Source organism: Canis lupus, chromosome 36 (genome assembly GCF_048164855.1).
Source record: "Canis lupus baileyi chromosome 36, mCanLup2.hap1, whole genome shotgun sequence".
Taxonomy (NCBI): domain Eukaryota; kingdom Metazoa; phylum Chordata; class Mammalia; order Carnivora; family Canidae; genus Canis; species Canis lupus.
Window position 1 is genome coordinate 4,855,314 of NC_132873.1, and position 11,391 is coordinate 4,866,704.

General features: G+C 63.2%; 2 protein-coding genes across 2 annotated transcripts; one reads left to right on the forward strand and one right to left on the reverse strand.

Moving 5' to 3' along the window:
* Window positions 1-54: 54 nt before the first annotated feature.
* Window positions 55-6,160, reverse strand: TMEM198 (transmembrane protein 198). Its single transcript, XM_072812771.1, has 5 exons — window positions 6,013-6,160; window positions 5,493-5,697; window positions 2,594-3,169; window positions 1,308-1,510; window positions 55-960 (listed from the first exon to the last, which is right to left on the reverse strand). The coding sequence occupies exons 2-5, from the start codon at window positions 5,656-5,658 to the stop codon at window positions 823-825; spliced, it is 1,083 nt and encodes a 360-aa protein (XP_072668872.1). The 5' UTR covers window positions 5,659-5,697; window positions 6,013-6,160; the 3' UTR covers window positions 55-822.
* A 624-nt stretch (window positions 6,161-6,784) lies between these two features.
* On the forward strand, window positions 6,785-11,368 carry CHPF (chondroitin polymerizing factor). Its single transcript, XM_072812764.1, has 4 exons — window positions 6,785-7,114; window positions 8,052-8,625; window positions 9,156-9,335; window positions 9,664-11,368. Exons 1-4 carry the CDS (start codon window positions 6,807-6,809, stop codon window positions 10,921-10,923), a joined length of 2,322 nt encoding a protein of 773 aa, XP_072668865.1. The 5' UTR covers window positions 6,785-6,806; the 3' UTR covers window positions 10,924-11,368.
* The last annotated feature ends 23 nt before the right edge of the window (window positions 11,369-11,391 follow it).

An 11,391-nucleotide genomic window follows, 5' to 3' on the forward strand; every position in this document is an offset into this window, starting at 1 on the left:
GCAGTGCTTCCCATTTGGCCCTCGAAAGTGCCAGCCACTGAAGACCATCACCGCTCCTGGCAGAAGCCACACAGTTTGGCACGTTTATAAAATATGTAAAACAGGGTGGGGTGAGGGGAGACAGAAGCATGAGGTGTCCAGGGTGGCACGACAGACACCAGACATGCACCGTGCATTTAGGCCCCCTCCCCCAGCCCCTCTCCCTAGCCCAGCCCAGAGCAGCACCCCCCACCCCCATTCCCTGCCACTGCTCTCAGGCTGGTGGCTTTGCAGAGGACAGGGGACCAGGGTGGAGGGTGCTGCCGTTTGCCCCATGGACAAGGACAAGAAGCCTTAGGTGAGTCTGGGTGAGAGGTGGAGCGATGGGGGAGGAAGGCAGACCTCCTCCACTTAGACATGCAGGAGAGTGGCCTGTGGGACCCCAGCAGTGGGAGAGGAGGCAGGGCCAACCTCAGAGAGAAGCCCTACCAGTCAGAAGTCTAAGGCAAGGGTCCCAGTGTCCCCTCCAAGCCCACCCCTCCATACATACAACACACACACACACAGGCGACACACTCACAACCCTGAGCACACCCCAATAGGGCTCACACCCCGCATCCCTCGGGAGCCCCTCTGGAGCTTGGGAAGAGGCTTTCCCCTTAGGCCAGGCCTAGCCAGAGACAGGTTCTCTCTTCTTGTAGCCAGACCAGCCCTCTTCAGGGTGGGGAGAGGGAACGGCCAAAGGCCACAAGGCCAGGCGGGCTGGGTGGTGGCCCAGCAGGCTTCCCCAAGCTGGCGGAGCTGGTGACCGTAGAGTCTAGGTGGGTGGGAGCAGCAGTACTGCTATACCCGCACTGGGGGTCCTGAGCAGGCCGTCAGCGGCCCCCGAGACCCATACTCATAGTCCGCATCTGTGGGTGAGGCCATGAAGGAGCTCAGTGAGCTCCCTGTCTGCCGGTCCCGGAAGCTCTGGATGTAACTCTGCGGGAGAGGAAAGACAGGTGTGAGAGGGCACCCCAGACCCTCCCAGAAAGCCCAACATCCTGTCCCTGCAGCCCACAGCCTGAGACTCACCCCAGACCTCTCCACACCAGCCCTGCCACCGCACCCCTCTACCGTACCTCATTAATATTCATACTCAGGACACCTTTCCTCTCCCTCCCAGAGCCCGGCCGGCAGGCTCCTGGTGCAGGGGTTGCAACAGGTGGACAAATGCTAGGCCTTCTAGAGTGTGGTGAGCCCCCCGGGGAGGAAGGCCCTCTCCTGCTCGCAGAGTCTGCAGCACTCCCCTCTCCCCCATGCGGGCTGGAGAGGCTCGGGGTGCTCACCGGGGAGAGGACATCTCCATTGAAGCGTTTGATGGGCACCGGCCTGCGCCGATAAGCAGGGTCAGGGGGCCCAGGCCTTGGAGGAGCCCGGGGGCCTCTGGGAGGTGCCCGAGGGGGTCTCTTCTTCCTCCGCTTCTCCTTGCGCTCCTCCTGCTGCCGGATCCGCATCAGCTGCACGCGTCGCCGCTGCCGGCTAATGACCACTGTGAGGGGATGGGCAGAGAAGGGTCTCATGGGCCCACGGGCCTGTCTCCCCCAAGTCTCCCCGCTCCTCCCCACCTCAGGGCTCCAGGCTTCCGGATTCCCTTTGTCTGGGACCCCCCACTCCCCCTTCCTTTCCTGGTCTCCCACCCCCCAGATGGGATTTCTGGCAATTGTTTTTTTTTCTTCCAAAGGTCATATGGTAGAAGATTCCTAGACTTCTAAGTACTCCCTTGCCAGCTGTTATCCCTTTGCCCACCCTGAGCCCCCAGTGACTCACGTAAACCAGCCATCATCCTCTCTCATCCAGACGACCACAGCCTCCTCCTCACCGGGCCACCCTTCCACACTGGCCCTCCCCGATGTTTTCTACACTCAGCAGCCAGCATGAGCATCCCAAACCCTCAATGAGAGTCTATCCCCCGGCTTTAAACCTGCAGTCGCATCACACTGCCTTCCTGGTAAAATCCAGGGTCCTCATCGTGGCCTACGGGGCCCACACAAACGACATGCCTCCACCCCCCCCACACCACCCCCCAGTCCACTTCCTCAGCAAACCAAGCTCTTTCTTTCTGGAGACCTGCCCTTGCTGCTCCCTCTTCTCTAGCTCTTTGCATGTGGCTTCTTAACCTCCAGCACTCTACTTACATGTCACCTCCTCCAAGTGGCCTTCCCCGACCACTCTATCTGTAATAGCCTCTATAGGTCCCTTGTTCACATTGCCCTGCATATCTCTTCCGTACCACCGCAGAGCTGGAATTAGCCAGTTTGTTTGCATGCCAGTGTCTGTCTCCCTCCACCTGAATATAATCCCTTGAGGGCAGGCGCTTTTTCGGTCGTATCCCCTGTGCCTGTAATGGGCTTGCCTCAAAGCCACACAGCCCCACACCTTGTCACAGAATGGATGGTGGGGCTGAGGTACTGTCTCCCCAGACCCTGAGCCAGTCAGCTCTCCAACCGTACTGAGGCCTTCGGCCGCTGGTGTGTACGGCTCCTTCCCCCACACCCCGTACCCACCGTCCCCCCCACCCATCATCCCTGGCCACTCGTTTCTCTCTCACCCACCCTGGCCTGGGCCCTCTCACCTTCTGTGTGGGAGTCACCCTCGGCTGTCACCCGCCACTGCACCAGAACTCCCATCAGGCTGAGCAAGGGCCAGAGTGCCAGCAGGGCCCAGCTCCGCCAGCAGAGGGGAGGGACTGGGGCGGCTCGCAGTCGCTCCACCGCATAGCGCCCCAGCAGCAGCAGCTCTGCAAAGTAGTCGGCAGCAGTGGCAATGAGCGCAGCACCGGTCACGGCGGTGGCCAGGGTGGTGAGTGGTCGGGGCCAGCGCAGCGTGAGCAGGGCACAGAGTAGGCCGCCCCCCAGCAGCAGGCCTAGTGGGCCCCAAACGGAGCCCGGCTGGTAGTAGGGCGCGGAGCCCAGCAGGGCGGCAGCAGCGAGCAGCAGGCCGAGCAGCAGCCCGACCAGGAAGAGGCCCACGCTGCGCACCAGCATGGCCACCAGCCCGCAGAGCAGCCCAATGCCCAGCGCGATGCCCGCACTTGCCCCGGCGCTCAGCTGCGTCTCCAGCACCCGCTCTCGGTAGCACAGCAGGAAGATGACCACCGAGCCAAACAGCAGCCCAGTGAGGAAGAGCACTGCCTTGAAGCAGCGGTAACCTAGAGGGGAACAAAGGCTAGTGAGGGGCCAAAATGAGGGCACCTGGCTCCAGGCAGGAGATCGGAGGGGTCATGGACATGGAATCACATGGGAACCAGGACCAAGATGCTAAGATCAGAGACTTGGGGGCCACTGGGGTCCTGAGGGCATCAGTTATGGGACCACTGAGATCCAGAGAGGTCAGAGAGATAGGTCATTGGGAGTCCCTGGGAAAGCAGAGAGATAGAGTTATTGAGATGAGCATTGGGTCTTTAAGGGTCAGAGGAGTCAGATACATCATTGCTGTCAAGAGTGAATCAGTGATAGGGTCGTTAGGATCCTTGGAATAATAGGGGTCAGAGAGATAGGTCATTAGAGTCACAAGGGGATCAGCAATTAGAATCATTGGGGCCTTGGGAGGGATTGTTCAGAGAAATGAGGTATTTAGAAGTCAGAACTTGAGAGATGAGGGTCACACAGGTTCAGAAAGATGCGGTCTCTGAGGGGTCATAGGGCTTCAGAGATATGACATTATTACAAAATGACAAAGAGAATGGAGAAGCAGGGTTTTTGGGGAGGGGTTCCAGAAGATGAGGTCATTGCAAGTAGGGGAATTGACAGGCATGGAATCGTTGAGAATATTAAAGGCATTCTGAGAGAGGGTAACATTGAGGGCAGAGAAATGGGAAATGGTGGGGCGGGGCAGAGGGGCCAACAATGGCATCACAGGGATCAAAGTGTTAGGAATAATAGAAGGAGACAGCGAGATGGAAGGTAATGAGATAACTGGAGATGGGTGGGGGTCACTAGGGTCACAGGGTGTCAAAGAGGATTATAAGGGGAGACAGTGGTCATAGAGTTTCAGCAAAATGGAAGTTACACCCATTAAGAGGACCTGGAAGGTAGATAGTGAACTTGGAAGGTAGAGTACCTGGACTTGTGGATACTGAACAGTTGGGAAGATGGAAGTCAGAGAGGGAGGTCAAGGGGTCAGGGAGCACCAAAGAGAAAGTTCATAAAGAGGAGATTCAGCTTTAGGAATGAGGGGAGGCGTCAGAGCCCGGGGGGTTCTGGGGTTAGAAAGAGTAGAAAGAGGAATAGGACATGCACAAGGGCGTAGCGTCTAAGATCCTGGGAACGAGGGCATCGAGGAGGGTAGGGTGACGGGGAAGCCCAGGAGAGGGGGAATGTTGGGCTGCACTGTGTGCTTCTACCCACTGCAGAAGGAGTGGGTATGGGTAGTGGACGGCATGAGGGGACAGACTCCTTGGAGACCCAGAATGTGTCCTGAACCCTTGGAAGGGCACTTCCTCTTGCTCATTCTGCAGTTGTTCAGCCTAGAGTTTGGGGGTGGAAGGGGAGGGACCATCTGGCTCCCATCCGGGCCTACTGTGCCGCCATTCTTGGGGCGGGGGTCGGGGGGGACGTATAGAGGCTGCAGAGCACTGGTCTTACGGCACCTCTGCTCAGCCTGGAATCCAGACCTCTGTACTTCCTCCAGTTGCCTCTGATGCTCCCCCTGGAGGCCCCCAGCCCATGGAGTTTGCTGTCCTCTCTGAAATTCTGTAACTTGCTGGAGTCACCGGGCACTTACTCCACTAGCCCATCTGGCACCTTTGTGCAAATTAGAAAAAGTCATGTCTTCCCTTAGGCAAAGCAGTCTGTGCCCAGGCCTAGAGTTTGGCAAGTGAGCATGGGCTGGATTTCAGCCCCCAATTGCCTATTCAACTGAACTCCCTTGTGCGGTGCCCATCCTATACAACTGTTCAGGGCAGCCCTGATTACTAGAACCTACCTTATAGGCTATCTCCCTGTATGTGACTACTGTCCAGCACATTCTAACATGTATTACAGCTGTGAATGTTCCAGAAGTCTCCCCGCTATCGGACAACATGCCCTGTGGCAAAGGCCTAGGCTCAATCACCCTGCTAAATGTTTTCAGTGCCCACGTAGCACAGTGACCCAAACTCAGCTTCACCACAATAGCTATTATTTATTGAGTGTCTACTATTTTCACAACAGCCCTATGTGAGACGAATATCATTATCCCCACTGTTCAGATGAGAAAACTGAGGCTCAGACAGGTTGCCGTGCTAAGGTGTCACAATTAGTAAGGCGCAGAGCCAGTTTCAAAGTCAAGCATGCCTAATTCAAAAATCTGTGTTTTCTAGGATCTAGAGTCTAGATGATCCATGAACATGTGTGGGATGAAAGAAAGAGAAAAGAAAGATAGCTATTCATGGTGGTGGTGGTGTTCTGAGGTTGTAGAGATCTGGGGAGCCTAGAGAAATAATTTGGGGAACCAGTGGGGAGCCCAGATGAGGGACGAGATAGGGGTCTCACCGAAGAAGCAGTAGACGACTCCAAACAGACAGCACATGATGCAGACGAGGGCCGGCAGTGCCTGGTACCTGCGCTCCTGGGGTTGCTCACAGGGCGCACCCCAGAAGGCATCATCTGGCTCGGGGGGCAGCAGCTGGAACCGGAGGGTCGCCACGGTGCCTGGCATAGTGCCGGGGATGGAAGGGAGTCACCCTCCCAAGTCAGCCTGACAGAGAGGAAGTTGGGGTCAAGGAGGAGTCCCGGGTCCCTCCACCAGGACGGGGGCGAGGATGGGAACGGGGGAACCAGGCAAGGACACCAGTGCACAAAGGAGTGGTGGTGCCCATGTCGTGCAGCTCTGGAGGCATTTCTGAAGTGGCGCAAAAGACAAAGGGCAACAGAGTGCCCGGCTACGGGAGGCCGGGGTGAAGAAGTTAGAAGGGGGCCCTGGGCTGGGGGAGAGGGGCGCAGCAGCCGCCGCTGAGGAGGCAGCCCGGGACCCCTCGGCGGGCGGCCAAGCCTGGGGTCGTCCACGATCTACCTGGGCTGGAGGCGACCTGAGCTCCGGAGCCAGGGAGGCCGCGCAGGGGCCGGAGGGGCCGGAGGGGCCGGAGGGGCCGGGGCTGCGGAGCGCCGGGGGCCCCGGCCGGCTGGGGTCCGAGGCCAGTCCGCCGCGCGGGGAAGGGGGCTGCTGGGCCGGGGCGGCTGGTCTCCGTGCGGCGGCGGCGCCGCTCCGCCTCCGACGGCGGCCGGCACCCCAGGCCCGCGGAGTCCGGGGGCTCGGGCCGCGCCCGCGGGAAGCAGAGCGGCGGCGGCAGGGCCTCGGGCTGCCCCGGAGCCGCGGCCCCATGCCCCGAGCCCGCCCGCGGCCCTTGGTGCTGATGGACAGCTCCGGCCTCTGCTCCTGACGTCACCCGGGGCGCACCATCCCGGCGGGGGCGGGCGGCTCCTGACGTCACCCGGGCCGCACCAACCACGCCGGCCAGGCGGGGGACTCCGCCCCCCGCGTCTGCCTCGCCCGCACTGAGGAGGGGGCACTTCCGGGGGTCCTTCCCCTTTAACCTCCCCCTCCTGCGCCGCCTCCGGTCGCCGGGGCCCGAGACCCCGCCCCGGGGGCGGGGACCTCGCAGTGACACGTCGGACAGCGGCGGCCGCGGCCGAGCCTCCCGCGCGCCGCGCTGCGCCCGTGCGCCGAGCCGAGGAGGCCCGCGGCCGCGTCCGCGTCGGCGGGGAGGGAGCGGGCGGCCCGCGGGGCCCGGGCCCTCCGGATCCGCCCCCTCCCCGGGCCGGGCCCGCCCCCTCCGAGCCTCCCGCGGCCGCCGCGGTCCCGGCGCCATGCGGGCGTCGCTGCTGCTGTCGGTGCTGCGGCCCGCGGGGCCCGTGGCCGTGGGCATCTCCCTGGGCTTCACGCTGAGCCTGCTCAGCGTCACCTGGGTGGAGGAGCCGTGCGGCCCCGGCCCGCCGCAGCCCGGCGACCCTGAGCTGCCGCCGCGCGGCAACACCAACGCGGCGCGCCGGCCCAACTCGGTGCAGCCCGGGGCGGAGCGCGACCGGCCGGCGGCGGGCGCGGCGGAGAGCTGGGAGCCGCGCGTCCTGCCCTACCACCCCGCGCAGCCCGGCCAGGCCGCCAAGAAGGCCGTCAGGTAGGGGCGGGCCGCGGGGAGGCCGCCGGGGCCGGGTCGGGCTCCGGAAGGAGGGGCCGCGGCCAGGAAGTCCTCGGCGCCGATGACTTCCGACGGCCCCGCTTCCCCGGGAGCCGGAGGGAGCCGGAGGGAGCCGGAGGGAGAGCGCGTGCGAGGCCCTGCCGGGGCCGGGCCAGGGCTGGCCGAGCTCGCCCTCCTCCGGCCGCCGCTGGCTCGACCCCGCTGGCTCCCCGGTTGGCGCCGTCGGGTGCCTAGAGCGAGAACTGGGATCCACCTGCCTCTCTTGTTCCTGGGCGCCACACCTGGGGGCCGGGGGAGGGACCCAGGGCATCAGAGCCCCCGCCCGCGAATGGGAACGATTTTCTCCCGAGTAACGCCGAGTTCAGATTTCAGTTTTGCCACTTGCCTTCTGCATTACGGAAGGTGAGTTACTGGAGCCCCCGACCCCAGTTCACCCTTGTCCCAAACACACCACAGTCCTGTGCCAGGTATTCCCTTGAGTCATTTGTGCCATGCGTTTGTGGCCAATGGCATCTTTAGCTAGAAATCAGTAGAGACGGCGAGCTGAGCGCCTGGCTGAGCGCTGTGATTAGATGCCGCCAACCCCTTTCCACGGAGCAGGCTGCTGGGTGAGGCTCAGGGGGTTACGTTACCTGCTCAAGGGCACAAGCTAAGTTCTAAGTGGCGAAACAGAGTCAGACCCACAATGTGTCTCTCACGTCTGCGTGGATATTGGCACCTCCGGAAAGCGCTGTGCGGGCGAGGCCAGTAGTTCGGGGAAATCCCGGTGACCCCTGGGACACAGTTGTTTTTCTCGTCCTCCTCCGTGTAGGCGGAGAAGCAGGCCCGGAGGGGATGTGACCTGCCGCGGCCCGTGCATCTCTCCCGCGCCCGCCCTGTTGTCTCTTTGATGACCCTGCGCCCTCTTCTCCCCCAGGACCCGCTACATCAGCACGGAGCTGGGCATCCGGCAGAGGCTGCTTGTGGCCGTGCTGACCTCCCAAGCCACGCTGCCCACGCTGGGAGTGGCCGTGAACCGCACGCTGGGCCACCGGCTGGAGCGCGTGGTCTTCCTGACAGGCTCTCGCGGCCGCCGGGCCCCGCCGGGCATGGCCGTGGTGACCCTGGGCGAGGAGCGGCCCATCGGGCGCCTGCACCTGGCGCTGCGCCACCTCCTGGAGCAGCACGGCGACGACTTTGACTGGTTCTTCATCGTGCCCGATGCCACCTACACCGAGGCCCACGGACTGGCTCGCCTGGCCGGCCGTCTCAGCCTGGCGGCCGCCGCGCACCTCTACCTGGGCCGGCCGCAGGACTTCATCGGGGGAGAGCCCGCCCCAGGCCGCTACTGCCACGGAGGCTTTGGGGTGCTGCTGTCCCGCACACTGCTGCAGCAGCTGCGCCCCCACCTGGAAGGCTGCCGCAACGACATCGTCAGTGCGCGCCCCGATGAGTGGCTGGGCCGCTGCATCCTGGATGCCACGGGGGTGGGCTGCACCGGCGACCACGAGGTGCGCGCGGAAGCCGCCCCACCGGGGCCTCCCGTCTGAGCATGTGCACCCGCCCCCCCTCCCCCAGAGGCGAAGGGGTGGTGGGAAGTAAGGGGTCTGGGTTTTCCATGACAGTGCTGTCACTTCGTATCCCTGTAACCTTGGGTAAATCACTGCACCTCCTGAACCTTGGCATCCTCCTCCATACCAACAAAAATAACTATTGCTCAGGGGTCGTGGGGATTGGAAAAAACAACGTGAGGGATTAGTCTCACACAGAGTAGGGGTTCAGTGTTGGCTGTTATTATTTTATTTGAGCCCCTGCACAGCTCTGAGGTAGGATGTGTATGCCCATTGCACAGATGAGCCAGCAGAGGCTTGCCCAAAGTCACGCAAGGTCACAACTGGTCAAGGTAGCCTTCAACCTGGTAATTCTGACTCCAGGTCCACAACAGGTCATAGGGTGGGAAACAGGCCCACGCTGGGAGGCAGGTGGGGAGGCTGTCCCATCGCTCTTCCCATTACGGACCCCCTTCCCTTCCTCTCGCCAGGGAGTACACTATAGCTACCTGGAGCTGAGCCCTGGGGAGCATGTGCAGGAGGGAGACCCCCGTTTCCGCAGTGCCCTGACCGCCCACCCTGTGCATGACCCCGTGCACATGTACCAGCTGCACAAAGCTTTTGCCCGAGCTGAGCTGGAACGCACATACCAAGAGATCCAGGAGTTGCAGGTATGGTCTGGGCCCGGGGAATGGAGGGGACATATCCCAAGACATCTGAGAGATCCCAGGGAAATTAAAACTAGCAGTAGAGTCAGAGAACAAACCGGTTGCCCAGTGCCTGTTTGTTTCTGCCTTTTCTGAAAAGCTCTTCCAGAAACTTCCTTTTTAACTCTTAGGCTGCCCCCATCTGGGAAAAGGATAGGTGAGGGTGCTGGGATAGCGGAGGTTGGCGGGGGGCCAGGCTCCCCAGGGAGCACCTGCTGGCTGCTTAGGCCTCCGGCTACGTGCCGGCACCCGTGGTCTTTGCCTTGCTCATGGTCTTATTTCTCCAACCTAGTGGGAGATCCAGAACACCAGCCACCTGGCAGCTGACGGCGAGCGGGCGGCCGCCTGGCCCGTGGGCATTCCCGCACCATCCCGCCCGGCCTCTCGCTTCGAGGTGCTGCGCTGGGACTATTTCACAGAGCAGCACGCCTTCTCCTGCGCCGACGGCTCGCCCCGCTGCCCGCTGCGAGGGGCCGACCGGGCCGACGTGGCCGACGTGCTGGGTGCCGCCCTGGAAGAGCTCAACCGCCGCTACCACCCGGCCCTGCGGCTCGAGAAGCAGCAGCTGGTCAACGGCTACCGGCGCTTCGATCCTGCCCGCGGCATGGAGTACACGCTGGACCTGCAGCTGGAGGTGCTGACCCCGCAGGGCGGCCGCCGGCCCCTCACCCGCCGGGTGCAGCTGCTGCGGCCCCTGAGCCGCGTGGAGATCCTGCCTGTGCCCTACGTCACCGAGGCGTCGCGTCTCACCGTGTTGCTGCCTCTGGCTGCGGCCGAGCGGGACCTGGCCCCTGGCTTCCTGGAGGCCTTCGCCACCGCGGCGCTGGAGCCGGGTGACGCGGCTGCAGCCCTGACCCTGCTGCTCCTGTACGAGCCACGACAGGCCCAGCGGGCGGCCCACGCAGATGTCTTTGCGCCTGTCAAGGCCCACGTGGCGGAACTCGAGCGGCGTTTCCCGGGTGCCCGGGTGCCCTGGCTCAGCGTGCAGACAGCTGCACCCTCGCCGCTGCGCCTCATGGACCTGCTCTCCAAGAAGCACCCGCTGGACACGCTGTTCCTGCTGGCCGGGCCCGACACGGTGCTCACGCCCGACTTCCTGAACCGCTGCCGCATGCACGCCATCTCTGGCTGGCAGGCCTTCTTCCCCATGCACTTCCAGGCCTTCCACCCGGCCGTGGCGCCCCCCCAGGGCCCCGGGCCCCCGGAGCTGGGCCGAGACACGGGCCGCTTCGACCGCCAGGCGGCCAGCGAGGCCTGCTTCTACAACTCCGACTACGTGGCAGCCCGCGGACGGCTGGCAGCGGCCTCGGAGCAGGAAGAGGAGCTGCTGGAGAGCACGGACGTGTACGAGCTGTTCCTGCGCTTCTCGGGCCTACACGTGCTGCGCGCCGTGGAACCAGCGCTGCTGCAGCGCTACCGGGCGCAGGCGTGCAGCGCGCGGCTCAGCGAGGACCTGTACCACCGCTGCCGCCAGAGCGAGCTGGAGGGCCTGGGCTCCCGCACCCAGCTGGCCATGCTGCTCTTTGAGCAGGAGCAGGGCAACAGCACCTGAGCCCGCCCCGCGCCCCGGAACCCCGGCACGGCGGCACCCCCTCCTCCCCAACGATCCGCAGCCCCCTGCCAGCCTCGCCGGACAGGGCTGGCCGTGGCCTCGGATCCCAGGGCAGCCCGCGGGCCCCACTCTCTAGCTGTGTGGGTCCTCGGGCTCAGGACAGGCCCCCCGGGGGAGGTACCTTCGGAGCCACCCCTCCCCACCCCCAACCTGGTCTCCCTGTCTCCCACCCTTGACGCTGCTGATTCAGGCTGTGGCCCCTTGAATATTTATGCAGTGCAGTCTGCCTGACGCCAGCCCCATCTCCTAGGACCTCCTGGGAGTGGGCTGTAGATGAGTGGTTGGGGACGAGGGGAGCCGAGAGAGGAAGGTGGGGTATCTCCCAGCTTCTCCCTTCTGGACCTGGATGAAGGTCCCTGCCTTTAATAAACTGGTTGAGTGTGGACTAATGATTCTGAGTTTTCAAAA